The following is a 27,955-nucleotide window of genomic DNA, read 5'->3' as shown; positions in this document are numbered from 1 at the left end:
TCAGAAGAGCAAGGAATGGAGTCTGGATATTGTATTTCGTATGAACTTTAGCCATTTTGGCAAAACAGAGCTGATATATGGTAGGGCAGGGTGTTCAACCTGTTGATTGCGGAGCGATTTTTGGTCGATCTCTTGTGTTCCTCCTTACTTACAAATTTAATTAAAACTGAAAACATATTTTATTTATCATTATTTTGTATTATTTTTAATTCACTTTAAGTGTATTCCTATTGTTTATTTATTATTCGTTAAAATTGTCAAATCAATAATTTTCTTATAAGTCCAGGTAAATGAATTAATTTGGGTCAGTAAGAATATGTTAGTGTTAAAAACGAAGGCAATGTTTTTGTCACTGAAGCTGTACATGGCAGCATTAAGAAAGATTGTTATTGAAACTTGTATGTATGAGAAAGGCTTGCACGCTCTAAGTGTAAACATCTCTGAAGTCAGTCAGAAAGAGTTCAAAAACAACTTTCCGATGGCCGGCAAAAGAAAGCGGAGGAGAACCAAAGGCTTGCCAGACTTCATGCGAGGTCTCAGAGGAGGCCTGATAAAAAGGGACTGAGGGGGTTCTCGGTTCCAGAATTGCTGTCAGAGAGGAGGCCGCCCGGTCCAGAGTCACCATCAGAGAGGAGGCTGCCCGGTCCAGAGTCACCATCAGAGAGGCTGTCCGGATCCACGTTGCTTGAGAGAGGAGTTTCCCGCTTCCAGAAAGGAGATTCTTGGTTCAAGACGTCACTAGAGAGAGAGAGAGAGAGACTACTTCTAGGCTGCAGACAAGGTTTCAAATTGCTGAAAAGAAGAGTTCCAATTGCTGGAGAAAAGTTTCAAGGCCAGAGAGGGATCTAGTTAACAGTTGGCAGCAGTTCTAGCTGTTGAAACGGCAGAAAAAGAAGGCAGTCGTCCAGGCATTTTCCACGAGCCCAAGCAGAGGAGAAAAGGCAAGGCAAATTTCCCGAAGCACCTTCGCTCGTAAGTTTTTCTTTTTGCCGGAGCTGAATGAGCCCACAGCCCGCTACGTTCCCGATGAGATGCAGCCAAGCCAAAATTTCCTGAAGAAGATCTGAGACTAAAGAATTGCCATAGAACTTTGAGTGAAAGACATCTGACTGAATGTGAGATACAGAGCCCTTGTAAGTTGAAAACTTTTATATAATTCTTGGTATAGTTGATACAAGAAGCACTTTTAAGATATATGTTTAATAGTGTTAAGAAATGTCCATAAGAGAATCAATTGGTATGTTAGAGGTTGATAACAAATGTGTAAAGATAACTTAACACAGATTTAGGTATCCTCTTTATGAATAAGCTTAGAGATTAATAAGTAAAAATTTGTAAACAGAGAGTAGGTAACCTTATGTGTAAAAGAAAGTATTTAATGTTTAAGAAAGAAGGTTCTAATTTTTGTTAAAGAGTTTTTATAGATGGATGTAGAAAGCAATCTCCCGAACATTAAAATTGTGTATATTTCATAGTAATGTAAATAATTGTCATTTGACTTTCTTTTTAAAAGAGTGCTGCCTGTTTGTTTATTTACAACTGCACTGTTTCTAAAATAAATCGGACTTGTTGAGCGGGAATCTAAGTGAGTTGGCCAAAGCTTGAAATTAAGAAAAAGAATAGACCACGACTGTTTGTGAAAGTTTTAATGTAGATATTTGTGTTAGAGAAAGAGAGACAGAAATCTACCAGCCGTATGTTTGAGTTCTTTTTGCTAATCAAAGATATTAGTGGCGCAGTCTCATTTTAAATAAATTTTCTAATATCTTAGGCATAAGACTCGTAATGCGAAAGGTAGATAAACATATCATGTAATAAGATAAACGAGAGATTCTGAGAGAAAGAAAGCACGCACAGCAAATTAGAATAACGGAGAATAAAGTATAGAGTAAAAGACATCACAAGTAATTAATAGAAATTACAAGTATACAAAGTTAAATAATAATAAAAGTTTACAATGTTGCAGTAATGACTGGATAGCAAAAGTAGACGATAACAAAAGCACATCATATGCGTTTCGTTTAATTTGAAGATAATCATCAGTGTATCAAAGAAATTGAAGACGTATCATTTTCACAAGGCATGGGAAACGGATTTTTTCTTTACAATGGTAAATGGAAAGTGTTGTTGTTTGATTTGTAATTCATCTGTAGCAATTACAAAAAAAAGGTAATATTGAGAGACATTTTCAATCGCTACATGCGAAATATGACGACTTTCCCAAAAAATTCCGAAATATGTAAATCAAAAATTATAAATTTAAAGGCAGGACTTTCTTGACAACAAAATATGATTTTAAAAGTAATAAATAAACCAATATCAGTCACTATTGCATCTTTGAAAGTGTGTCATTTATTAGCAAAAGCAAAAAAAGCCTTTTACTGATGGAGAGTTAATAAAAGAATTGTTTCTTGCAACAGCAGAATATTTATTTTCTGATTTTAAAAATAAAAATGAAATCATTTCGAATATTAAAGATTTACAACTTTCAAGAACAACAGTTATGAGAAGACTTGAAATTTTAAGTGCCGATCTGAATACTCAGTTAATGTCAGACATTCACCAGTGTGTTGCGTTTTTATTACAATTTGATGAATCAAACAACTTCACTGATATTGCTCAGTTAATGGTATTTATTCGCATGGTATTTCAAGATTCAAGTAAAGAAGAACTTTTGAAAATTATACCATTATTGGGAAGGACTAGGGGAGAAGACTTTTTTTGGCATTTAATGAATTTGTGAAACAACACAAACTTCTGCTTTTTAAACTTGCGTCTATTACTACTGATGGTGCTCATGCAGTGATAGGTAATAAATCAGGCTTCATTTCATTATGTAAAAATGATGACAAATATCCAGATTTTTTAACGTACCACTGTATTATTCACCAACAAGTACTGTGTAGTAAAAGATTAAACACAAAAGATATTTTGGATATTACATTTAAAATTGTAAATTCTGTTCGAGGAAAAGCCCTGCAACGGCGGTTATTTAAATTACAGACAGATGATGATAGGGAACTTCTGTTGTACAATAATGTTCGCTGGCTCTCTACTTAGAAAAAATTGACTTCTACTGAGCCAGCGAAAAATATGATAAAAGATGGCTGTTACACTTATCATTTTTAGTAGATTTCTGTACGAAATTAAGCAATTTAAATTTAAAGTTACAAGGTAGAGATAAAAATTTAATTGACATGTTAAGTTCAATAAAAACTTTCCAACAATACTTACTTTTATTAAAGAAAAATATAAATAACTGTGAATTTAGACATCTCCCATATTTATTAAAATTTTTTGAACAAAATCAAGAAATGCTTCACTATGATTTAAAAGAATTTATTCGTGAAATAGAATTAGTTGAGGAAGAAATAAATTCAAGATTTAAAGATTTTAATAAAACTGAAATGATTGTATCTTTTATCAATAATCCATTTCAAGAAAACTTGGACATCACAGAAATTTCAAATAAAATTAGTGGGTGGGCTGTTTGATATAAACCAAGCTGAAGTAGAACTTGAGATAATAAACATTCAGAATAGTTTACATTTAAAATCAATAAACAATGAAGTCATTTGGAAGTATGCACATGAAAAATTTCCAGTATTAACCGATATTGTGTTAAAAATTCTGTTGTGTTTTGGATCGACATACTTGTCAGAATCCGCTTTTTCAAATATGACCGTCATAAAAAGTCAATTAAGAAACCAAATTACAAATGATCATTTAGATGATTGTCTGCGATTGGCCACTTCTTCATATCAACTTGACTATGAAAATATTTCGAGGTCCAAACAATGCCAAATTTCACATTAACTTTATTTTTTAATCGACCAGCATTTCCTGTAACTTGGGAGTTTGTAATCAATCTGTTGTTTTTCTAACTTTGGTATTCCAATATATTTGCTTTTTTTTTGTTGTTGTATTAAAATATTTGTTGTATTAAAATAATTAAAAGTGATAAATGAATTTTTAAATACACAAATAAAGTTTTTAGTTGTGTGTTTTTTTTTTTTAGTTGTTTATTTGTACGTAATGAGATATCAGGTTGGGGGAACGTGATCTATATAAGAGAGTAGATCGCTGAATAACTTTTTATAGAAAAGTAGCTTCCGTAGTAAAAAAGTTTGAGCACGGTAGGGGATGTGTAGCCTTTTTCACTATTTTATCTTCAGCATGGTGGGGAGGTTGATTGAAAAGTAACTTATTGTTTGCTTCAAATAACCATTTTGTTAAAAAGTAGTAAGAAGAAACTGCAACTCTTTGTTAATATCTTCTTTTTCACATGAGTAAGCAAGCACATTTGCCTAGTGTAGAGATAATACCAAGTTTTTGAGGTGGATAGTGATGGGACGCTGTGCATGGAGATATCTGTTGATGTGAGTTGGTTTTCTGTAAATCGAGATTTTTAATTTCTCAGAAATGCGAGTTAATCTAACATCCAGGAATGGGAGAAAGCAATCAATCTCTAATTCTGCCTTAAATTTGATATTTGGGTGTTGACTGTTGAGGTGGTCAAGGAAGTTCTTTAGAGATTCAGGTCCGTGGCTCCAGAATAAAAAGATGTCAGTGGTATATCTTTTCCACAATTTTGGTTTCAAAGGAAAGGAGGAGATAGCTTTTTCTTCAAAAGATTCCAAATATATGTTATTTGCCAGAATTGGCGATAAGGTTACCCATGGCTAAACCAGATTTTTTTTGCAAATAATGTCTTTAAACTGGAAATAGCCAGAATTAATACATTGAGTTAATAAAGACAACTTTTTTTGATAATTTATCTTTCAGCAGCATAAGAACTTCCTCTGTAGGTTCATTTGTGAACATGAGATTTTGAATGCATGCACATGTGCCCAGCAATGAGGAGATACAGAGAACAGCTTCAAATGTTCATATGCTAACGCTTTAATGTTTAGACCTTATTCTTTCACAGTTTTTGTTGGTTGTTCTCTCTTATTGTGCACTTGAAGATGAAACTAATCGTACTGAATTAAACAGTATTTTTTACTTTTTATCTCTCGGCTTTCAGTCATTTAATCTTTTTAAAAAATGTCTCCCTCAGCTGAGTAAATCCGTTATGCTGTGTGTGTGTGTGTGTGTGTGTGTGTGTGTGTGTGTGTGTGTGTGTGTGTGTGTGTGTGTGTGTGTGTGTGTGTGTGTGTGTGTGTGTGTCAAATTAAAGTATCCCTATTCAGAGCAATCTGTAAAAAAGAGATAACCAGCATACAAAATACCCTCAAACTTGATGGGCACCCTAACTAGATCACTGGGAAGAGATTTTGACAATATAAAAAAAAAAAAAAAAAAGGTCAAAAAATGACCAATAGGAGAAATATGGTGCTGCTCTTAGTAGAAGAAAATTACAATAATGTGAACTGGATGGTGTGTGATTATAAAATGATTCAGAATCAATGACAAACAAAGTTATTTGTTGATGTTTATTTCTCTCATTTCATAAAATAATGTGATACAAACAACATATAAATAGAGCTGACATGCTGAAAGGAGCAGTCAAGGAGATCCAGATGATCATTGGAGGTGCTCAATATGTTGGCCTTTGTCCATGACCAACAACTGGTACCGTTAAAAGGTTTTGCACATGATGTGCAATTTTGTCTTTCAAATCTGCCAGTGAAGAACTTTGTCCTGATACATAACGATTTTGAGGTAACCCCAAAGCCAAAAAGTCACTGGTTAAGGTCTGGTGAATACAGTGGCCATTTCATAGAAAATTAGCAACTGATTACACTGCCCTCTGTGAAATGTTAATGCAATAATTGTTGAACCTCACATCCTATGTGTAGAGGTGTGTGCCATCTTGCATCAGCACTGTTATTCATTTTCAGCCACCCTCTTTGCGACATTTGCAGGATGATGGTCTGGTGAATACAGTGGTCATTTCATAGAAAATTAGCAACTGATTACACTGCCCTCTGTGAAATGTTAATGCAATAATTGTTGAACCTCACATCCTATGTGTAGAGGTGTGTGTGTGTGCCATCTTGCATCAGCACTCTTATTCATTTTCAGCCACCCTCTTTGCGACATTTGCAGGATGATGAAACTGCTCAGCATGTTCCGATAATGTGCAGCCATGACTGTGCAAGTCACAGGTCTGGTTCAATTGATTTCTTTGAAGAAAAATGGCCCAGTAATGAAATCTTATCCATACTTGTTATTTAGTGAATATAAGGAAACTTGTTGAGATGTATGGGGTTTCTCTGTAGCTTAGATCTGGCAGTTTTGAGTGTTTACTGTTCCACAAACATGAAAATGCACTTCATCACTCTATAGGATTTTCCAAGGCTAGTCTTTGCCCACCTCCAGGTGTGCCATAAATGTCAGTGCAAACATTTCTCAGGCACTAGCATCTCTTTTTTGCAACTCTTAACTGTGACTGAGAGCCTGTGTAGCTCAGTGGATGTGGCATTTGCACACCACGGCGCTTGGCCGCACGAAGGAAGACTTGGTTTCGAGTCTAGTCGGCGACTAGAGGAAATTTTTCTAAGCCTTTTTTCAACCAGTTCCCGAGTTAGTCGATCTCTGGCATGGGCAAGCGGGTTTTTCCTCCCTGAAACTCGGGTTTTTCGTCCTGTAAACTCAAGAAAATCGACTGTAGAACCCACATTATTTCAGACATTAAATATATTGTATTAGGGACCACAAGATGGCGGCACATTTGAGCCGTCTCTCTTCGCTGCGTACTGCTTAATTAGTGGCCTTGGGCCATCTATCACTGATTGGGTACCAGTGGAGATTGAACTGCCTACTTAGTCTCCAAAAGTTAGATAGGGCTAAATGGCCTCGCCTACTCCCGTTTACGGGAATAAAAAGGCGTTAGCTGACCTGTTGCTGAGATTATACAGGTAGCATTGCACTGTATGCAAATTTCTCCATACCGTTGTGTATCATAAACCTAATTGCCTTGATACACAGCATGTGCACTGCAAGAACCTACAGCAGAATAAAGCTTTTATTCTTCTTTGACTGCTCAACAGTTTCCATTTGCAGAATTTGAGATTTATGCCCTTTTCTTGGTTTGACTGTCATAAACCATGCATCGTACTGCATTTGGTACTATTAAGCCTTTTCACAGTCTTTAGGTGTCTACACTCACTAAGTGCTGCTGCAGCATTTTTTCCCATTCTAATAGAAACTCCTTCACAAGCAAGTAGGTTCAAACAAAGTGAGACCCATCACACAAATCAAGTGACTATACAGTTATTCTCACTCCTTCATTTGTACCAGCTTACCTCTCATGTGATATACAATATTCACTATCCTTTCCTGCTCACTGTGCCATATTTCCCCTATCGGTGATTTTTTTATTATTTTTTTTTTTTAATTGTCAAAATCTGTTCTCCATGATTTGGTTATGGCACCCACCAAGTTTGAGGGTGTTTCATCTTATGGTTCTCTCTCCATATTGCTGTGAATAGGAGGTACTTTAATTTGAAACACTTATATATATATTTTTTATTTTATTTTATTTATTTTTTTTACTACTTTGGCACAAATGATGGAGACGTTAGGCTGGAAAGTAGTCAGGAGTTGCAGACCTTCATTCCAGCAAGGATTATTTTAAGTTATTAAATATATTGGATATTAAGTTATTGGATAAAAGATATTCCAAGAAAAGTAATCTTGGATAAGATTGTGGTCTGAGTTACCAAGACATCTATAATATATCTGGAAGGAGAGCTGATTCTTCTTCTTCTTCTTTTTTTTTTTTTATTATTATTACACTGACATTTTCAGCGTAATAATAAAAAATCTGAAGACTCATCATGGGAGGCGCACATTAAGCATTATTTATGCATGACTATCCTGGGCAATCAATTCTACTTGTTCATCTCTCCTTTATGCTCTTACGCATAGGTGGCCCCTTGTTTTCTTCCTTGTCATGCATTGAAAAATGTTTTCTGCATCAGTCTTATTAAACTATTGCCGGCCTGGTTGGCTGAGCGGTTAGTGTATCCGCTTTCCAGCCAAAAGGCTGCAGGTTCGAATTCCACTGTGGGCATGGATGTTTGTGATTGTCTGTGGAAATACTGGTGGTGGTGGCAGGCGGCAGATGCCTTTGGTGTAGGTGCACTAACTGCACCGTTAGTTGTAGTTGGTGGAGACTGAGAGATGTAGAGTAGGTGTCCTCCCTCGGTGAGTCTTTATATACCTGGAGGTGTCATGTAATAATAATAATAATAAACTCTTTTTGTTTCACCTATCAAAACAAATCTTTTAACCAATGAAGCTTGAACTGTCCTCATGGGAATTATTCAACAGACCTGTTGCCATCTGGATGGGGGGTCACTTGCCTCTGTATTTTCTCTACCAGTTCCTCATCTTCAAGAAACCTTGGTGACAAATTTGTGTACAGAAGTGCACAAAATGTAGCTACATCAAACCTTATAAAGAGGAATAATATCTAGGTGTAATTATAGGCATGTTTTGCCCACTTTTGCAATATGTCCTCTGAATTTCATCTCCCTGTTTACCATTGCCCCAAATTTCCTGTCAATATTTAGCTCTTTACCCCCTGTATTTCATTATCAATTCCTGCTAATTTCTTATTTTTCAGTTTGATTCTGTTATAATATTATTATATTAGTTTATTATTTGCTTAGGTTTCTCTGTGTTTTCTATTGCCTTCAATATTTCCTTCGCAACTTTATTTCTACTATGCTTATATACAGTCATACCCCGAAGTTATACAGTAAGTGGGACCTACAAAAAGCGCGTAAGTCTAATTCGCATAACTCGGGGTATAATTTTGCATGTAATTTATATATACAAACATACAAAATGTTAGTTAATTGGGACCAAAGGTTTACAAAAACACCTATATTTGTTTTTTATGAAATATAATCATAATTGTAGTTTTTCTTACATAAAAAAAAGTTATTTCTATGTTGATCGTTTCATAAAATCTAATAGATTCATCTGATAGCATAATGTCTTTTTCATGTCATGCAAAATTTCTTCATAGCAAGCCAATGATTTTTTTATTCCTTGCCTTGTGGCTACAATTCATTCCCCGTTAGAATCTATGTCCTCCAAAATCTGTAAACCTTTCTTTTATGATTGTTCTTACTGTGGATTCGTGTATGCTGAACTTCTTTGCTAGCTCACAAATTTTCATTCCACCTTCAAAATCCTTAATAATGTTGAGTTTTGTTTCCAAAGTCGCGTTTTTCTTTTCTTTCTAGCTATATCAGAATTGGACTTGCTTCTTTTGGACGACATTATTATTTTTTATGTGATATAATTTGTATCAAGAACATAACATTAAACAATCGCAAGGTTTGTAGACTATAACAATCGTGTATGAATGGAGAATGCACAAAACACGTCAGTGCTTGTTCACAGCATGTGCGACACTGGCGAATGCGGCCGGCGCCAGAAACATACAACTAGTGGTGAAGTGGAACGGGAATACGTACATATAAGAAACCTCATAACTCCGGATTCGCGTAAGTCGGGGTATGACTGTATATATAGCTCTCCTGTATATATATATAGCTGTGTGTGTGTATATATATATTATTAGAAAGTTGGTTTATTCAGTTTATCATATTATTAAATATATATATCTCCTATATATTATTAGAAAGTTGGTTTATTCTGTTTGTTATTATGTTATTAAATATTTAATGACTAAACACCAAGGATTTTAGAAACAAAAAAGATTTGACTATGATATATAGATGATGTTTTCCTGATCTGAGAACATGGCTGAGATAACCTTTAAATATTTCTTAAAATCACCCGAATACCATACATCCTAACATCAAATTTGCCTCAGAGTTAGAAGTGGACATTTCCATTTCTTTTTTTAGATATTAAATTACCCAGGACAACTGAAAACATTGAATTTGTCATTTTTAGAAACCCTACACATACTGACAGGTATCTACATGCTGACTCTCACCACTATCCCCCACAGAAATTTTGCTCATTGGGCCAAATCCTTGTTATTAGATGAACAAAAGCTTAAAACACTCCAAAATACCTTCAAACAAAATGGATACTCTGAGAAAAGTATAAATATAATTCTTTTTCATCATTAGTATCAAGACTTCATGAGAATTAATCTAATTTCAAAACCTGCATCTCCTTACCTTATGTTAGTTCTCTCTCTCTCTCTCCCTCCCCAAAACTGGCAAAAATCTTAAAGAAATACAACATTAAGACCTTTTTCACAACTTTACCCAAACTCTGGTCAATCTTAAGCCAACCAAAAGAGAAACATTGCAATCTTCACCTTGTGTCTACAGAATTGTGATATAGTAAACCATATTATGGTCAGACTGAAAAATCAATCCTTCTCCACTTAGAGGAATATCAGAGAGATATATCTTACAGCAGAATTCAGGCTGGTGCCCTGTCCAGCCATGTATTGTTTTCTGCAAACACCAATGATGGTCTCCAGCATCAAATACACTGGGATTTAACAACCAACATTCACAGATGTTATGACGAACTATAGATGAATTCTGGAATCTAAAGAAATAGTTCTTGACGCCTCCCACATGAATATCAACCTAAGTTACAGTTTTCCAGACTCTCACATTTCTGCCATTCAGTATTGGCGCACATGCGATTTCACACGCACGCATATAAGTGACGCTTCGACTAGAACTCAGTCTCCCATTTAAACTTTATTTACAGTTAATTGTCAGATGTTCCATTGTATTAATGCATTGTTTTTTATGGTCTTTCTTTGTTTATATATTTTTATGCTGTTACACCTGACGAAGTTGGCGTTCCAACGAAACTAGTCATATGATATATTAAAGTTTTGTTTTTAAAATCCATGGTGTTCAGTCATTAAATATTTAACTATATATATATATATATATACATATGTGTGTGTGTATGTATGTATGATGATTTGTTGTATTAACTCTGAATTGGGATATGTTCATACTTTTATATACTGACTGAGATCCGAGAATTAATTAGAACAAACAATTAAATTTATTAAATACACAACATGTTTCATCGGAGTGGATGACTTCTTCAGGCGTGAGAGAACATGGAAAGCCGATAAAAAAACACTATAAAGAAACATTGAGTCACTATAAATTATAAAACTATAAATTCGACTATACACCACAGTCAACTTTGAACTGGAGCTACAGTCCGTGTTAAAGTTCTATTGTTAGACACCTGTGTGCGTGTGGCTTCGTGAGTGCTCCGATATCTGACAGCAGAGCTGAATGAGTTTGGTAAATTGTAGCTGAAGTTATTGTTTATATGCAGAGGGTCTATGACAATTTCTTTAGACTCAACTATGCGGCATTCTACCTCGTCATGGCATATGTGAAGGTTTGAAGTTGTTGTCCATTATTTGTGTTTACTGAAAACAGGACACGGCTTGAGAGGGCACTAGCTCTTGTTCTTTTGTAAGCAATGTCTCTTCGGTGTTCTTCGAGACGTCGGAGGAGGATGGATTTTTCCCTTTGGCCCTAGTATGGTTTTCCACTGTCACCTGTGATTTTGTACACACCTGGGAATTATAGATGGTTGTGAGCTTGTTTGTATTTGCTTAAACTTGATCTTAGTTTGTTTTTTATAGTTTTATAGTGACTCAATGTTTCTTGTAATGTTTTTTTATTGGCTTTCTATGTTCTCTCACGCCTGAAGAAGTCGGCCACTCCGATGAAACATGTTGTGTATTTAATAAATTTAATTGTTTATTCTAATTCTTGGATCTCAGTCAGTATATAAAAGTATGAATATATATATATATGAAAGAATGATCATTAACTCGGTTAACATACATATTTTTATGAAGAATTGAATGACCAGAACCAAGATTTAAGTAAAAAGGTTTTATATAAAAACACTAAAACACTGTAGCTTAAATAAACTATGAACATCATAGAAAGTCTCTATACATAATTGACATTAAATTGTGGTTGTATTTAAATCTGTTCTTTCGTTAGTTGTATTGTTGGGAAAGTGCGTGCTAGTATCAACTCGTGAACGCCAGTACATGATTACAGCTGAATGACAATCTGGGAGGTTGTAGCTCAAGTTATTATTTAGATGAACAGGATTGATGATGATTTCTCTAGATTCCACAATTTTTCTCTCTGGTTCATCATTGCAACGGAAGATGTTAGTATATGTTTCCCAGCAGACTTTGTGACTTTGGTTTTCATTATTAGGATTAGCTGAGCATAGGATATGACTTGATAATGCACTGTCTCTTGTAAGTAATGTCCCTCATGTGTTCTTCCATACGCAATTCGACAGATTTGTCTGTCTGCCCAAAATAAGGAATATCACAATCATACAATATTTTATATACACCAGGGTATTTGAGTTGATGATCACGAGGTTTTGGGTGGCTTATTAAGATACGGATCTTTAGAAGTGGAGTGAACACGGTTCTGATATTGTATTTTCTTAGAACTTTTGCTAATTTAGGTGAAACTGTACTTATGTAAGGAATAGATATATTGCCTTTGAATCTATCTGTTTCTTCTGAGTGATGTCTAGGAGGATTAAGAAGGAATCTTTCTGTAAGAAGTTCATTTGGGTCATCCAGAAGAGAATGGGCTCTATGTCCCAAGGTGGAAATTATTCCAAGCTTATGAGGAGGGAAGTGATGGGACTGACCATGCAGATATCTGTTGGTATGTGTAGGCTTTCTATATATTGATATTTTGAGTTTACAAGAAGAGCGAGTCAGTTTGACATCAAGAAAAGGCAAGGAATTATCCGTTTCAAGCTCGGCAGTAAACTTAATACTTTGATGTCGGCTATTGAGATGTTCGAGGGAAAACCATAAGGGAATCATGTCCATGGCTCCAAATAATGAAGACATCATCTACATAGCATTTCCAAACTTTAGGTGTTAAAATAAAGGAAGAGATAGCCTTGGTTTCAAAATCCTCTAAGTAAATATTTGCGAGTACAGGGGATAAAGGATTACCCATAGCCAGTCCATAATTTTGCTTGTATATAGTATCTTGAAATTTGAAGTAACCGGACCTGATGCAATGTGTAAGCAAGGCTAACATTTTTTTGGATAACTTGTCCTTGAGTAATGTTAGGACTTCATGTGTTGGGACATTAGTGAACAGAGAAGTTATGTCCAAGCTAGCCATAATTTCATCTTCATTAACTGTAATATCCTTGATGTATGTAACAAATTCTGTAGTGTTCGTGATAAAGGATGGTGACTTGCCTGAAAAACCTTTTAGGTATTTGGCAAGATATTTTGAAAGGTTGTACGTCAGAGAATTGATACCTTCTACAATTGCGCATAGTGGGGTGTTCTCTTTATGGATTTTAGGAACACCATATATGCGAGGAATTAACGGATGGAGAGAGTGTAGAGATAAGCGAACTTTCAGGATAATTCAGTTGTTGATTTTAATAAGTTGTTTGTACAATTTTGAAGTTTAAGAGTTGGATCTCTCTCGAGTATTCAGTAGGTATTTTTTCTTTTTTCTTTCTTTTATAATGTCACCTGATGAAGACTGTTACAAGCCGAAACTAGTCGTGTTTTTATATTAAAACCTGTTTGCTTAAATCTCAGTTCTAGTCATTCAATTCTTTATAAAAATATATATGTGAAAACACATGCAATATCCAAATAAAAAATACTGTTGGTTGTGGTAATGGATGGTAGATGCTGTCGATGGTAGTTGTGTGCAGTGGGAGAATTACCGTATTTGCTGCTGTATAAGATGCACCCCTTTTTTGTACACATTTTTTAGGGAAAAAACTTCATCACTGAATATTATAATGAATTTACAGTATTTCAAATAGAAAGTAATAAGTAGATCTGCTTTCAACAAATACCTAATCTAACTATGAAAGAGTACTCACCTTTTAATTTTCTTCGTCAAAACCCAGAAATTCATCTCCAGAGCTACATGAAGAGACACTTGAAACCTCTTCAAAATCAGAATCTGAGTCCTCATACAACAAATTGTCCTCTGTACCATTCAGTGCATTTCTAATGCCACACTTCTTAAATGATTTAACCACTGTCTCAGTTTTCACAGCATCCCATGAAGCTTTGACCCACTCACAAGCTTGCGAAATGCTAGGCTTCTTCCTGCTGGCATAACCTCAAAATCTGAAGACTGTATCCAGCTGTTCTGCTTCTCCTTCATAAATCTCTTAAATAGTCTATTAATACAGACATCTAAAGGTTGAAACTGACTAGTTAGATCTCCTGGAATTACAGCTGAGTTTTCAATTCCTTGAGTTTAGTTTTAACATTTTCAATTCTGTGAGAATGAAACTGATCCCATACTAGCAGGGCAGGCTTTTTCAACAGTCCACCAGGACACCTAGACCAAATTTTATCTATCCATAACTTCATTCCTCCTCCATCCATCTTGCCTTTTGTGTGAACATGTACAAACACTCCTTTAAGCAGTTTTTCTTTGGGTAGTGTCTTCCTTTTAAAAATCAATAGTGGTGCCAATTTTTGTAGAAAATTTCCAGAAATTAAATGAATAAAAAACTGAGTATCGGTGTATAAGACACACCCTGTTTTTCAGACCTATTTTCAAAGAAAAATAGTGTCTTGTTCGTCAGCAAATACAGTAAGTAGTAAGGGAGACAGTGAGATGTGTATAGCAGATTGGAGTAGAATTCCCTTCTGCAATGAGTCCTTAGAGGTGTCAAGTAATTGTAATAATATATTGGTAAAACAATTTTCATTATCATCATCCATTTTCTGACGTGTACCCTCAAGGGATGTACAGGATATGATAGTATTACATAAAAAATTTACATCATTGCTAGCTTCCTATCTACAATTTTCCTCCAAATCAATCTGTTACCTATCAAGACTCCAATATTTTTTTTTATATATATTTCTATCTTCTAAGGTACTTTTTACCATATCACTTCACCTATATCTTGGTCTTTCCTTGGGTGTTTTTCTTACCAATCTGGCAGAGAACACTTGTCTTGCTAAAATAATTTTTCTATTCATTAATTAGTATATATTTACAAGGTTATCTTTCTCCTGTGTGTTTCTATGCATCACAAAAGTTGTATTCCAATTGTGTAAAATAATATTCCCAGTATTTTTACTTTTATAAGCTTTACTATATTTTTTATTTCAATTCTTATTCTTTTTGTATTCTGTATGTGTCCATCTTCTCTTAAATATGTACTAATTGTTTTCCCCCTTGTGGTTTGTGAAAGATTTTTATTTCTTTGTTGCACCACAATGTTCATTTTGCTTTACATTTTCTGGTTTAGATTTTTGCCTAGTGTTTTGTATTTTGTATGCTGCCTCTTAAATGATGCAAAACAACTTCTGTAGCATTAGCCAGCAGATAATTTTCATCATCCTTCCCACACTATACCATTTCTTAATAATAATAATTAAAGTGGATGTTTGCACATTTTATAAAAAAAATAATAATAATGTTGTGAAACACAACTAAACATCATTATAAAAAATTTTGGGAGCAGTAAAGGCGGCATGGAATCTTAAAAAGTGTAACAAAGTTTTGAGCCTGAGTAGATCAAAAGAAAATTCCATGTTTCACATGGAATGCTGGAACTGACTAATGCACAGGTTAAAATCCCTTGCATCTTTTTTGTTTTTCACATATAGTACACATTCTCATTGGGTTGATTTTCTTTTCTCTGGGAACAATAACATCTGGAAAATGATATGCAGTAAGCCTCAAAGGAGTTGGACTGGTACTAAGATGACAATGAGCATTTGAAAATGATTTTTTTTTTTCACAACAAGGTCTGTTAGTTCAATTCTGTCTGTACGGTTAGCCTAGTGGCTGTGTGCTTCGCAACCATATGACTGGGGAAGGAGTGTCCCAAGTTCGATTCCCATTGAAGACTTGCGAAATTTGAGGATCTTCCTCAGCCATAGCCAAGTTAGCCGGTCTTGGGCGTGGGCAGTAGGGTTTTTTTCCGCCAGTTTAGATGGCATTTTTCATCCTGCAAGTAGGCAAACCGGCCCCATGAACACACACGGATCTACAGCCATAAATACCTAACCCGCATGAGGGGGCTCAACTTGCCCCAATAAGGACAGGGGAGAAAAAGGGAGGAAACTCTATACGAATAAATAAAGTTCCATTCTGAAATCAGTGGGCTTCTTTTGAATAGTTTGATTTTTTGATATAGAATGTACAAATTCCATACAACTACCTTCAAAAGATGGAAGAATATCATCTTGTAATATTTATTCCTTTTTTTTTTTTTTTTTTTTCATTTTAGACAAATCTTGTAAATCATCTTGTAATATTTATTATATATGAAATGCTACCAAAAAAGCTCAAGAAATTTAAATATCAAATATCACCTATGCAAACCGATTATAGTATGGCCTTCTGTTGCTATAGTGGGTGAGCAGTAGTGAATCAGTATGCCAACAGCTGGCAAACTGAAAGGTTGCATTCTTATGATAAATTTGTTTTTGCAACATCCTGTTTCAGCGGGTTGGTGATTTTCTTCTCCAACTGTGAAATGGCAGATTTTAAGAATCAAAGAACCTACATCGAATTTTGCTTCAACCTCAGGAAAATAACACTGCTGCTGAAATCTCACCGAATGCTTAAGGAACCATTTGGTGATAATGCTATGAGCCAAAGCAAAACTTTTTTATGGTACAAACACTTCAAGGAAGAATGAACATCTGTCAATAATAATGAACATCCTGTCAACAATTGGCAAGCAAAATACTGGGAAACATAGCAAAAGTGCGTGATGCCATCCTTGCAGATTATAGGCGAATTATCCATAATGTTTCTGAGATTGTAGGATTGTATGGGACTGTTCAACAGATATTGTCAAACAGTTTGAACACTTTTGAGCAACAATCAGAAAGAACAGTGTTGCTCTCGGCAGGAGCTCAAAGATCAAACCAGAGATCACTCCATCTTCAAGGTCATAAATGTTGATGGATTATTGGTTTATGGTTATGATCCTGCAAAGTAGCAGTCATTGCAGTGGAAGTTATCGAGTTCACTGCAGCCCAGAAAAAAAAGGGAGGGAGCATTAAGTTAGTAGCAATGTTGATTTTTTTTTTTTTTTTTACATCCAAGGGCATTGTACACAAGGAATCTCCTCTCCTCCCAAGTTCTGTCAATAACAACTTTTACTGTGAGGTTTTGAAATACAAAAAGAGTATTTCACACAAATGTCTAGACAAGTGGATGTTCAATGACTGTTCTTCACTATGACAACACACCAATCCACACATCACTTGTTGTTCAACAGTTCCTACCTTCCAAAAACAAAACAGGCATTCCCCCCCCCTCCTGTTTGACTGACCTCCCTCGCCACTTTGGAATTTTTTTTTGTTCTCCAAAATGAAATTCCAAGCTTGAAAGAGCATCATTTATTTTGACACGACTGAGGATATCCAGGCAGAATCTCAGGAAGTCTCAGCATGATCAAACTTTCAGACTTGCAGGAATGCATAGAATTGCTATTATTATGATGTGACACCTCCAGGCAGTCCGAAGACTCATCGAGGGAGGGCATCTACTCTACAGCTCTCTGTCGCCTCCACTCAATCCACCAACTACAACTGACCGCAACTACACCAATGGCACCTACCACCCACCATTAGTATTTCCACAGAAAAATTACAAATATCCATGCCCATGGGTGGGATTCGAACCTGCAACCTTTGGGCCAGAAAGCAGATAAGCTAACCACTCGGCAGCTATGGAAAAAAAGCTGGGATCTTTGTATGTATACATACTTTGAAGGAGAGGGTGGAAACTAGGAGTTAGGGTAAGTGATATTTTTATGGTCAAATTCCCCAAACTTTTGGATAGCAAACAAGAAAAGCAAATCAAGGAGAAAATTATGTATGGAGACAATAATCATTGAAGTACTTAATGAAACTAAAAAAGAAAACTGGACTTACTTAATGAAAGTATGACAAAATCATGTTTCCTGAGTGCATAAATTCACAATATTAGCATGCCATCTGGATGCAAAATGGTAAGTTGACCGAAATTATTGTCTTGTTGGTAATAATGATTTGAGAGGCGAGAAGTATTCTGTGAGGCAGGATGTAAAGGAGGTGTTAGAACAGGAAAAACTGAAGAGCGAGAAGGTGAAGATTTGACCAAGTGAGGAATCTAGTCTCAAGCAAATGTATTGAATAGGGTAGTCAGTTCAGAAAGTAAAGGTGGATGGGGAATAAAGGAATGCTGCAGTTTCTGTATACTAATTCCAGAAGTATCAGGAACAAGCGGGAGGAGTTTTTGGCATTGATTAGTGCAACCTTGCCTAACATTATAGGCATTAGTGAGACTTGGCTAACAGCAGATGATGTAGTTACAGGGATTGAATGTGAAGGGTTTAATATTTTCAGGGAAGATAGAGAACATAGGATGGGGGGGCGAGTACTGCTGATGATAGCAGTTGAATTGCAACCAAACAATTCAAGGAGGGTAGCTATTCATTTGATGCAATCTGTTGTTGAGATTAAGACCAGTAACACAAAATATACAGGTGGTTGTTGCTATAGGCCACAGAGTTCCGCAGATGATCTGGAAGACATATATCGCTAAATTAGTACAATGAGTATAGGTCGAGTGATTATTATGGGGACTTCAACTATGGAGATATAGAGTGAAAGAAGAAAGATCACATGGCAGAAAGGAAATAGAATTTATACATCTGCTGAGAGATAATTACATAAGGCAGCATGTGATGGAGGGGACTAGGAGTGGGAAAGTGTTGGACATGGTCATAAAATCAAAAGAGCTATCCATAACAAATTTGACGATATTGCCTCCAATTGTGAAAGTGACCATGCAGTCTTGACTTGGGAAATTGTAAAACATGAGGAATATTCTATGAAGAACGGATATTTGTGGAACTATAGGGTAGGTGATTACAACATGCTTAGGAAGAAGCTTAAATCTGTACCATGGCATAAAACACTTCAAGGTAAGGATGTTAGTAGTGCATGGGATATATTTATGGGTCATCTAGAGGAAGCAGTATTAAATTGTATACCTAGGATAAGGATGGTTATCGTGTAGGAGTTACATGGATGAGAAATATAAATAAGTGCAGAAGAAGAAAATGCTGTGGAAGATATATAAAGAAAAAGGTGACCAGCATGGCAAGGAAGGCAAAATCAGATTATGAGAAGAATTTAGCCGCACAGGCCAAAGGAAATCCAAAAGAGTTCTTTCGTTATGTGGCAAGGAAGAGGAATAATGACTATGGAAGATTGCCCTTACTGAGTGATGATGATCATGAGGTGAGAGAAGCAGATAAAATAGTTTAGTTATTGAGCTACCGCTTTGCAAGGGTATATCATCCAAGTGAAGTTACTGCTTCAACATATATGTGACACACTAATGTGGGAACAGAGGTAGGTGAATTGCAGGTTCTTACTATATTGCAGAATCTCAATGTAAATACAGCTGTGGGATTAGATTGGATATAAGCTAGGGTTTTGCGAGAATGTGCAAGAGAACTGGCAATGCCTTTGACTAAGCTGTTTAATTTAAGTCTCGGCTCTGGTTAGAGTTCCAAGTGAGTGGAAAGAGAGCAAAATTATTCCTTTGCATAAGGGAGATTCTAAGACTACAGTAGCAAATTATAGACCAATCAGTATTTCAGGTGTGGTAGTAAAAGTACTAGAAAAATTGGTAAAAAAGAGAATTCAAGAATGGGTAGATAAAAATATGATACTATATGAGGGTCAACATGGCTTTGTGAAGGGTCAGTCGTGCCTTAGTAATTTATTAACTTGCTATAATAGATTAACAGCCGAGTTGGATAAAGTAAATGGTTACACAATGATTTTGCTGGATTTTGCAAAGGCATTTGACATAATACCACATGGAACACTGTTATGCAAATTAGAAAAATCAGGATGGATATGATAACGGTTAAGTGGATAAGAGATGGCTGTTAGACAGATATCAAAAAGTGGTATATGCAGAAGCAGAATCGAGGTGAAAACAGGAGTAGTGGGTGTGCCACAAGGTTCAGTGCTGGGATCATTCCTGTTTAATTTGTACATAAATGATATAGGAAATAACCAGAAAGAAAATAGCTAATGAAGGCAATTGGAGAGCTTGCAGGATGATTTAAATAGGCTTTCAGTATGGAAAAAAGTTAATGGGTGTTTTTAATGCCAAGAAATGTCAAGTTATGCATTTTGGGATAAATAGATTACAAGCTGTTTATCACATTGATGGCACTGTACTCCAGGAAATAGATGTAGAGATTTAGGGGTGGTAGTAGAGAGGTAAAGTTTAGAGCACATATTGCTAAGGTTGTTAAGGGTAGCACATAAGATTACTTGGCTAGTGAATAACAGATTAACTAGTAGAGATAAGGAAGTTGCAATTCCTCTTTGGAATTGCAACTTCCTTATAAGCCTTGGTACGCCTACATCTGTTCTCCTGGGTTTCTTGGGGATGTGGAAGCGGTGAAGAGGATTCAAAGGCTAGTGAACAAGATGGTGAGTTGCCTGGGGAATTTGCCATGTGAGGATTGCAGAAGTTAATTGATAGAGAAAAAGAGGGGATGTGATAGAAACATTTCAGTTACTTAAAGGGTTTTTATAGGATACATGCAGGGGAAATGTTTCAGCACTTGGGTAGAGGGACAATAACAAGGGGTCATCCCTGGAAGTTGAACACAGTAGGGGTGTGAGGACTAGATTTTTTACTTGGAGAGTGGTGAATGATTAGAATGCCTTGCCACATTCAGTTGTGAGTGTTTTTTTCTGTTAATGGGTTCAAGGAGAAGTATAATGGATTGTGTGGATAGATTGGGTCTCCCGCGATGAGTTTCCAGACTCAATAGGCGCCCATATAATAATAAAATTAATAATAATATGAGGGTGGTTTAAAAAGTTCTTGGCCTCAACCATAGATGACAACACTATCGGCAAGATTTTTTTTTTTTTTACCCAAGTTGGTACATCTGTGATAAGCATCCATGTGAAATTGCAAGTCATTTCATCAAGTAGTTTGTTTTATACATCTGTCTGAAACAAAAGTGTTGTCTGTATCCCTTGAAATGGATAAAATTGAGTATCGTGCAATTATAAAATTCTTTGTAAAAGAAGGTTTAACACCAGAAGACATTCATTCGAAGTTCATAAAAATTTATGGGACTCTTTTTCTTCGTTTTCGACAATTAAGAAATGGGCTGCCGAGTATAAACGTGGCCGTACCAGCTTTGAAGATGATCCACGTGAAGGACGTCCAAAAAGTGTAACAACACCAGAAATCATTGATCAAGTGCTATGGTATTGGATGGCCGTTGAGTCAAAGTACGCGAAATTGCTGAGACTATAGGCATTTCAGAAGAGCGTGTAGGATATATTTTGCATGAAGAATTGCAAATGAAAAAGCTTTGTGCAAGATGGGTGCTGCGCTTGCTCACAGCAGATCAAAAACGCACTCACATGAAAATCTCTGAACAGTGCTTGGAGCATTTTAACAATAATAAAACTGATTTTATACGTGGATTTATTACTCTGGATTAGACTTGGATTCACCAGTAAACACCAGAATCCAAACAGCAGTCAAAACAGTGGACAGAAGCCAGTTGTTCAGTTCCAAAGAAGACAAAGTCAGTTCCATCAGCAGGAAAAATCATGGCATTGGTGTTTTGGAATGCTAAAGGCATTCTGCTTATTAATTATCTTGAAAAGGGTAAAACAATAACCAGGGAATATTATTCCGATCTTTTAACCAGACTAAGAAAAAATCTTCTTTCATCAGGACAATTCACCTGCCCACAAAAGTGTTTTAGCAATGGGAAAATTAAGGGATCTGTGCTATGAATTGTTGTAACATCCACCCTATTCCCCAGATTTTGCTCCCTCTGACTTCTATCTCTTCCCAAAACTAAAACTCTTCCTTGCTGGTCAGTGTTTTTCTTTGAATCAAGAGGTGATTACAGCTATACAGGGGTATTTTGCAGATCTTACTGAGAACCACTACAGGGACGATAATGGTGCTAAATTATCGCTGGAATAAATGTATTAGTCTTAAGGGAGATTATGTTGAAAAATAAAAATAATTCTGAAATTATAAATTTGTTTTTTCATTGTTAGACTGAGAACTTTTCAGATCACTCTCGTAATAATAATCTTGTAATTTCTTGTTACAATTAGCCACAATGTAGGGGATGACAACAGCGTTGTTCTTATATTGGCATTCCTTCATTTGAGAATAAATGTTGAAAGTAGAGTCACATTACATTTTTATCTTTGTTTCATTTCATATCAAGGAAATACCCACAACTGCCAACTCTCTCTCTCCACAACAAAAGAATCAATAGCTTTATGCACCCATTCACCACCTCAACAATGAAAATCTCAGTTCCTTAAACCATGCCCAGAACATAAAATAAACAAACGAGAATAGCCAGATGAGTAGTTTCACTTTTAAAATTAGTTAAAAGTGCACGACACATAAAATGATTTTTTGGTCTTATGGGCATACCCAAATATTTTTGAACAAATTGTTAAGTGATTAACCAAACTTGAATAGGTTAGCATGTTAACTAACTTTTAGTATAGCATAATGTAATTGTACCTTCAGTTAACCATATCCTCCATCTAACCAACAAATGGAATCCTCATGTATTTTGATAATTGGGGGGTTAGTGTAATTGATTCTTGAAATTTTGGTTTTGTGAAGTTATTTCTAGGCATGATAGAGAGATTCCGTTGGATAAATAGTTTTTGTTTTCTTCATTCAGTAAATTACAAAAGGAACTACATGAAAAAGATTTGGAAATCAAAAGCTTAAAGCATCAATTAAAAAATTATAATCAAGATGCTGCCAAATTAACTCAGTCCCAAGAATGTCTTGCACGAGAAAACAAACGATTGTTGAGTGACTTGACAACCTTGACTGCTGATAATCAGGTATATATGTATATATTCACAGTTTGTTTCATTTTTCTATTATTAATTTACAGATCATGATATTTTTATTGTTCTTCCTGTTTAGAATAATTTGAAATGCAATCAGTTCACTTCAGAAAGCAGTTTCCTGCATTTAAATTTTGTTCTTTTGTTTCTGGTGCTAAAATTTTAGAGAAAACTTATAAAGAAAATAGATGCTGAATAACTGGAAATAAAGTTGAAGAGTACTCCAGGTGACATTTCGGATTGTATTACTTGAAAATTGTGCTCTGTCCCTCTGCAGCAAAATAAAGTATAGCAAAAGTTCTCAAGGGATGAAAGGTCTCTAAACCAACTATAAGTACTCTATGCATATCAAAAAAAGTTTTCTAGTAATTTAATATTGACCATTGTAAATGTTAGCAGGCATGTAGCCATGCCTGCTAACATTTACAGCATGTAGCCATGCCTGCAGCATGAAGCAAAGATGGCAGCAACAGAACAGCAATGACAAAGCACTTAGAGTCCAAAGTGCTTTGGCTTTGAGTCAAAACTTGGCAAGCTCTTGGATAGCCTGGAACAGTACCTTATCATGCTCAATGAAACATTCTCTTGAAAAATTGATACAACTGAAAAAGACCTTGAAGTAATCCATGATCTTCCTCTCAAAGCTAACCATGCCTACCACAGACAATGCCAGCAAGCTTCGCGACTTCATTGCTTCATCAGTTCAAGACGATATCAAGGCAGAAAATAAAAAAGTACAAAACACCATCATCCTAAATTTGCATTTCGAAACTGATGCAAAACTGAATGATGACATTTGCAGTCTCTCTGAAGAAAGCAACTTTGACCCCAAGAGAATTGTCAGGTGTCATTCCCTTTGGGCCAAGATTACATGTACAGATGGAATGTATTTCCTGCACTTGATAAAAGCGAACTGTGATACCCTGACAAACAGTTCTGTGTGTTTATCGCCATGAAGAGTGTCAGAAGGCATGCTTTGCATCATATGTACAAGCCTGGCCAGATCTGACCTAGCACAGCGTGAAAAAAGGCAGCAGTTATGAAAAGAACTGGAAAAGAAACATCAAAGTGGATGTGAAGCCATGGACATTCAGTTATAAAGAAGGAATACTAGTGAGAAAATCAAACTCTGTATATAACTAGCATGGAAACTTCATTGCATAGGGAACATATGGGACTCATGTGATCTTCATGACCACATGAGTGGTCACGAAGACCATTTCATACTTCACAGAACCTTTCAGACGCATTTCACAAATATACATGTTCTCAGTTCTAACTTGAATGATATTCACTTTCACCTCCAGCCAGCAAAATCTCACCTGCTCTTCCTGACAAACTCGCATTTCAGTCCCTCATCTAACCTAACCACACATCATTGAGGAATGTTCCAGGGAATTGGCATTGACTTGACATGCCTGTTTAATAAGAGTCTTGCAGCAGCACAGGTTCCAAGGGAGTGGATGGAGGGTAAAATTGTTCCACTGCATAAAGGTGGTGATAAGTTTGTAGCTTCAAATTGTAGGCCAATCTGATTGTCTGGAGTTGTGGAAGATACTGGAGAGATTGGTGAGAAGTTGGATATAGAAATGGGTTGATAACAGCAGTATTTTCTGTAGTTATCAGCATGGGTTTGTTAAAAGGAAATCATGTTTCACTAACTTATGTACTATAACAAGGCAACAAATACACTGATGTACTTAGGTTTTGCAAAAGCTTTTGATAGACTGTCACACAACAAGCTGGTTAAAAAAATTGAAATAGATGGAATTGGATAACAGACTTCTGAGTTGGATCAGTGACTGGCTGTCAGATAGGTATCAAAAAGTTGTATATGGGGAGGGCAGTATCTTGAAATAGGAAGGTGACCATTATTTTCACAGACAATCGCAAACATCCATGCCCACAGCAGGATTCAAACCCACGGCCTTTTTGCTGGAGAGTAGATACTCTAACTACTTGACCAACCGGGCTGTTTTAAAACTAGTTCCGTTTGTATGTTCATGATATTGGGATGGGTTTAACTAGTTATATACAACTGTTTGCAGAGTATACAAAACTGGGGAGAGCAATGCAAAGTCAAGCAGATGTCATGGCCTTACAAGAGGACTTGAATAGTTGCATGAATGGGCAAGTAAGTAAAAATGTCAGTTCAGTGTTGCAAGGTGTAAGGTTTGAGATTTAGTAAGCAAAGATGGGATGTTAAGTATACACTTGGTGAGGAAACTTTAAAGGAAATAGAGATCTGGGAGTGATGGTGGACAAGGACCTGAAATTCATGGGCCACATTGCACAAGTTGTGAAGATTGGATAATGGTGCAGAAATAAAGAGGTTATAATGCCATTGTATATGGTGCCATGATCAGGCCTCATATGGATTATTGTACACAGACTTGGTCGCTGGGTTTTCTTGGAGACAAGGGTATGTTAGAAAGAGTCCAGATAAGATTCACAAAGGTGGTTAGTGGTCTTTGGAATGTGACACACAAGGACAGATTGAGAGAATGTAAATTGCAAAGCCTCATGAATAGGAGGAAGGGGGGGGTATGATTGAGACATATGAGCTTGGCAGAGTTTTATCAGGTCGATATGGAAGAGATTTTTCATAGAATGGGAGAGGGAGGTAGAACAAGAGGCAGTCTCTGGAAACTGTATAAGGAGGATGTGAGCAGAAGAGTAAGGAGCAGGTTCTTTGCATGAAGGTGGTTGGTGAGCGGAATGCATTGCTGTGTTTTGTGTTGTGAATGTTGACACATTGAATCAGTTTAAAGCATGTTGGATGAGCATTGTGTGCAATACTGTTTACATCCAATGACGAGTCTCTGTCTCCATAGACATCAGTTGTTAATAATAAATGATATCACATAAATCGTTCACATGCCCACCAGAATACCAGACATTCGCAACCACTCACCAAACACCTTGGATCTCTTCCTCACTAGTTATCCATCTAAATGTGCTATAATGTTTTGTGCTCTGTAAGCAGTCAGACTACACAATGAGTGCAGATCTCTTCCCCATTAAGCAACATATACACACAACCACTGACATCCACGCATTGTATAGCATTACTAGAAAGCCAAGTGGATCAATCTTCGCAACTTTTACACCTCGTTTCCTTAGTCAGATTACTCTTTCCAGCCGCCTGAGATAAACTATGTGCAAAATGAATCACCTAAATAATTCTCATTGGCATGGAAACATTTATTCCTTGTTCCACCTTAAATTCTCGTCCCCTATCTAAGCCTTCTTTCTACCACGTGTACTAATCTAGTACAAAAGAAGAGTCAGGTATACCTAACTCTTCTTTAGCATCCAAAACTCCATCTTCCTATAGTCTGCACCCAAAGCCCAGAATGGCTACAAGAAAATTATCACCACATCAAAAACTGATTATGAGAGAGCTAAAAGCCAGAAACTTGCATCCAGCCCAAACAGCAGCTATACCCTCTGGGCTCTAGCCAACACTACTGGCCATAACTTCTTCCCAACACTATTCCCACTACTATGACATCTAGATGGTACAATGGTACATCATCACCCACAGAAAAAGCCATCCTCATGGCTTTCTACTTCTCATCCAATTGTTGCATAACTGATCATGGTAAATGTCCCCAAACCATTCCACTCATCCCTCAGTTCTGCATTTGTCCTTTTGCCAGAAAGAGATCAGAAAAATTTTGCTCACACTGGATACCAAAAAAATCTCATGGCGCTGAGATTTTTTTGGTATCCAGTGTGAGTATTTACACCTGTTTACACTTTTTTATTCTACTGGTATCTATCCTACAGTCTTCAGTATTTTCAGTACAAAATATCTGTACTACTTTCATTTCATTAAAGTTATTTACTATGGTTATCATGTAATTTATTGTTTATCCTACAGTCTGGAAATTAGCCCATATACAACCTATTCCTAAGAAGGGTGACAAATCTTTAAACTACATCCAATTTCTCTCACATCAGTTCTTTATTGAGTAATGGAAGGAACCATCAATTTTGAAGATGCTCTTCTAATAAATGACTGACAGTATGGATTCCATTACTGTCAATCAACAGAGGATCTACTAACCTACATCACCTATCTCTGGACAAACTCCATGGAAAGGTTTGGTGAATCTCCAGTGGTTGCTCTTGATATCTCCAATGCTTTTAACCAAGTTTGGCACAAATGTCTATTAAGAAAACTCCAATCATTCGCTCTGCCCTTGACTTCTGCAATTGAGTAGCCAGCTTCTGACTGGACGTTCAATTTGAGTAATGGTCGATGGCTCCTTATCTTCTATCTTTCAGCTAATGCTGAGGTCCCACAATATTGTTTTTTCACCTACCCTCCATCCTTATATACATAAACGATCTACTCCAGCATACTGCTAATCCAATATACAGTTTTGCTGATGACAATACGTTGCGCTTCTCTTTTTTATTTGACAAACCTTGCAAAGCATAGATTGCGACCATTTCCAAGACTAACAGGCATTGTCTTAAATTCTGATATTCAAAGCATGCATCAATGAGGTTTGGCTAACATTAACTTCAATGCTAGCAGCAAAACACACCTCTGTATTATTTTCCTCAAAAAAGAACCCTGTTCTTCCAATCTTATCCTTGACAATACTCAAATGTCTATTCAGGATGAGATTTACCTTCTTGGAATAATTCTAACTTCGAATCTCTCTCTTGATACAAACATATCACAAATGTTGCCTCCTCTGCATCCAAAAAGTTAGGCTCTCTCTTCTGCTCAAGGCATTACTTTAACTAAAAAAAAAAAAAAAAACAGCTCCTAATCCTATACAAATCAACTCAACCATTGAATACTGTTCTCATGTCTGGATTAGTGCCCCCAAGATTCCCCTGAAAATACTGAATTCTACAGAAAAGAGCAGTTACACTGGTGTGCAAAAGCTAAGGACAAACTATACATTGTTACCTGTATATGAAAAAATTTTCATGATCACAGCAAAATGTGGACATAAATTTATCACCACTATACTAATAAATTTTGTTACAGAAAAAATGTACTATATATTTTGTACATAGAAAATTTTTCAATTTAATTTGTACAAA

The 27,955-nt window shown here is 36.1% G+C and overlaps 1 protein-coding gene across 7 annotated transcripts in view; it reads left to right on the top strand.

Annotated features, from left to right (window-relative positions):
* The window catches only part of LOC150104186 (uncharacterized), a 712,768-nt gene that overhangs the window by 477,954 nt on the left and 206,859 nt on the right, over window positions 1-27,955 (top strand). For all 7 annotated transcript variants that reach the window (XM_090396809.1, XM_090396815.1, XM_090396810.1 and 4 more), the window contains one exon: window positions 22,711-22,879. In XM_090396809.1, coding sequence (XP_090252935.1) covers window positions 22,711-22,879 — 169 coding nt within the window. The remainder of the gene's footprint in view (window positions 1-22,710; window positions 22,880-27,955) is intronic.

This window comes from Typopeltis vanoorti, chromosome 8 (assembly GCF_054136105.1).
Source record: "Typopeltis vanoorti isolate ZY-2024b chromosome 8, IOZ_Tvanoo_1.0, whole genome shotgun sequence".
In the NCBI taxonomy this organism is placed as follows: domain Eukaryota; kingdom Metazoa; phylum Arthropoda; class Arachnida; order Uropygi; family Thelyphonidae; genus Typopeltis; species Typopeltis vanoorti.
Note: the sequence above shows the minus strand (reverse complement) of the source record. Positions and strands in the feature narration are given on the sequence as shown.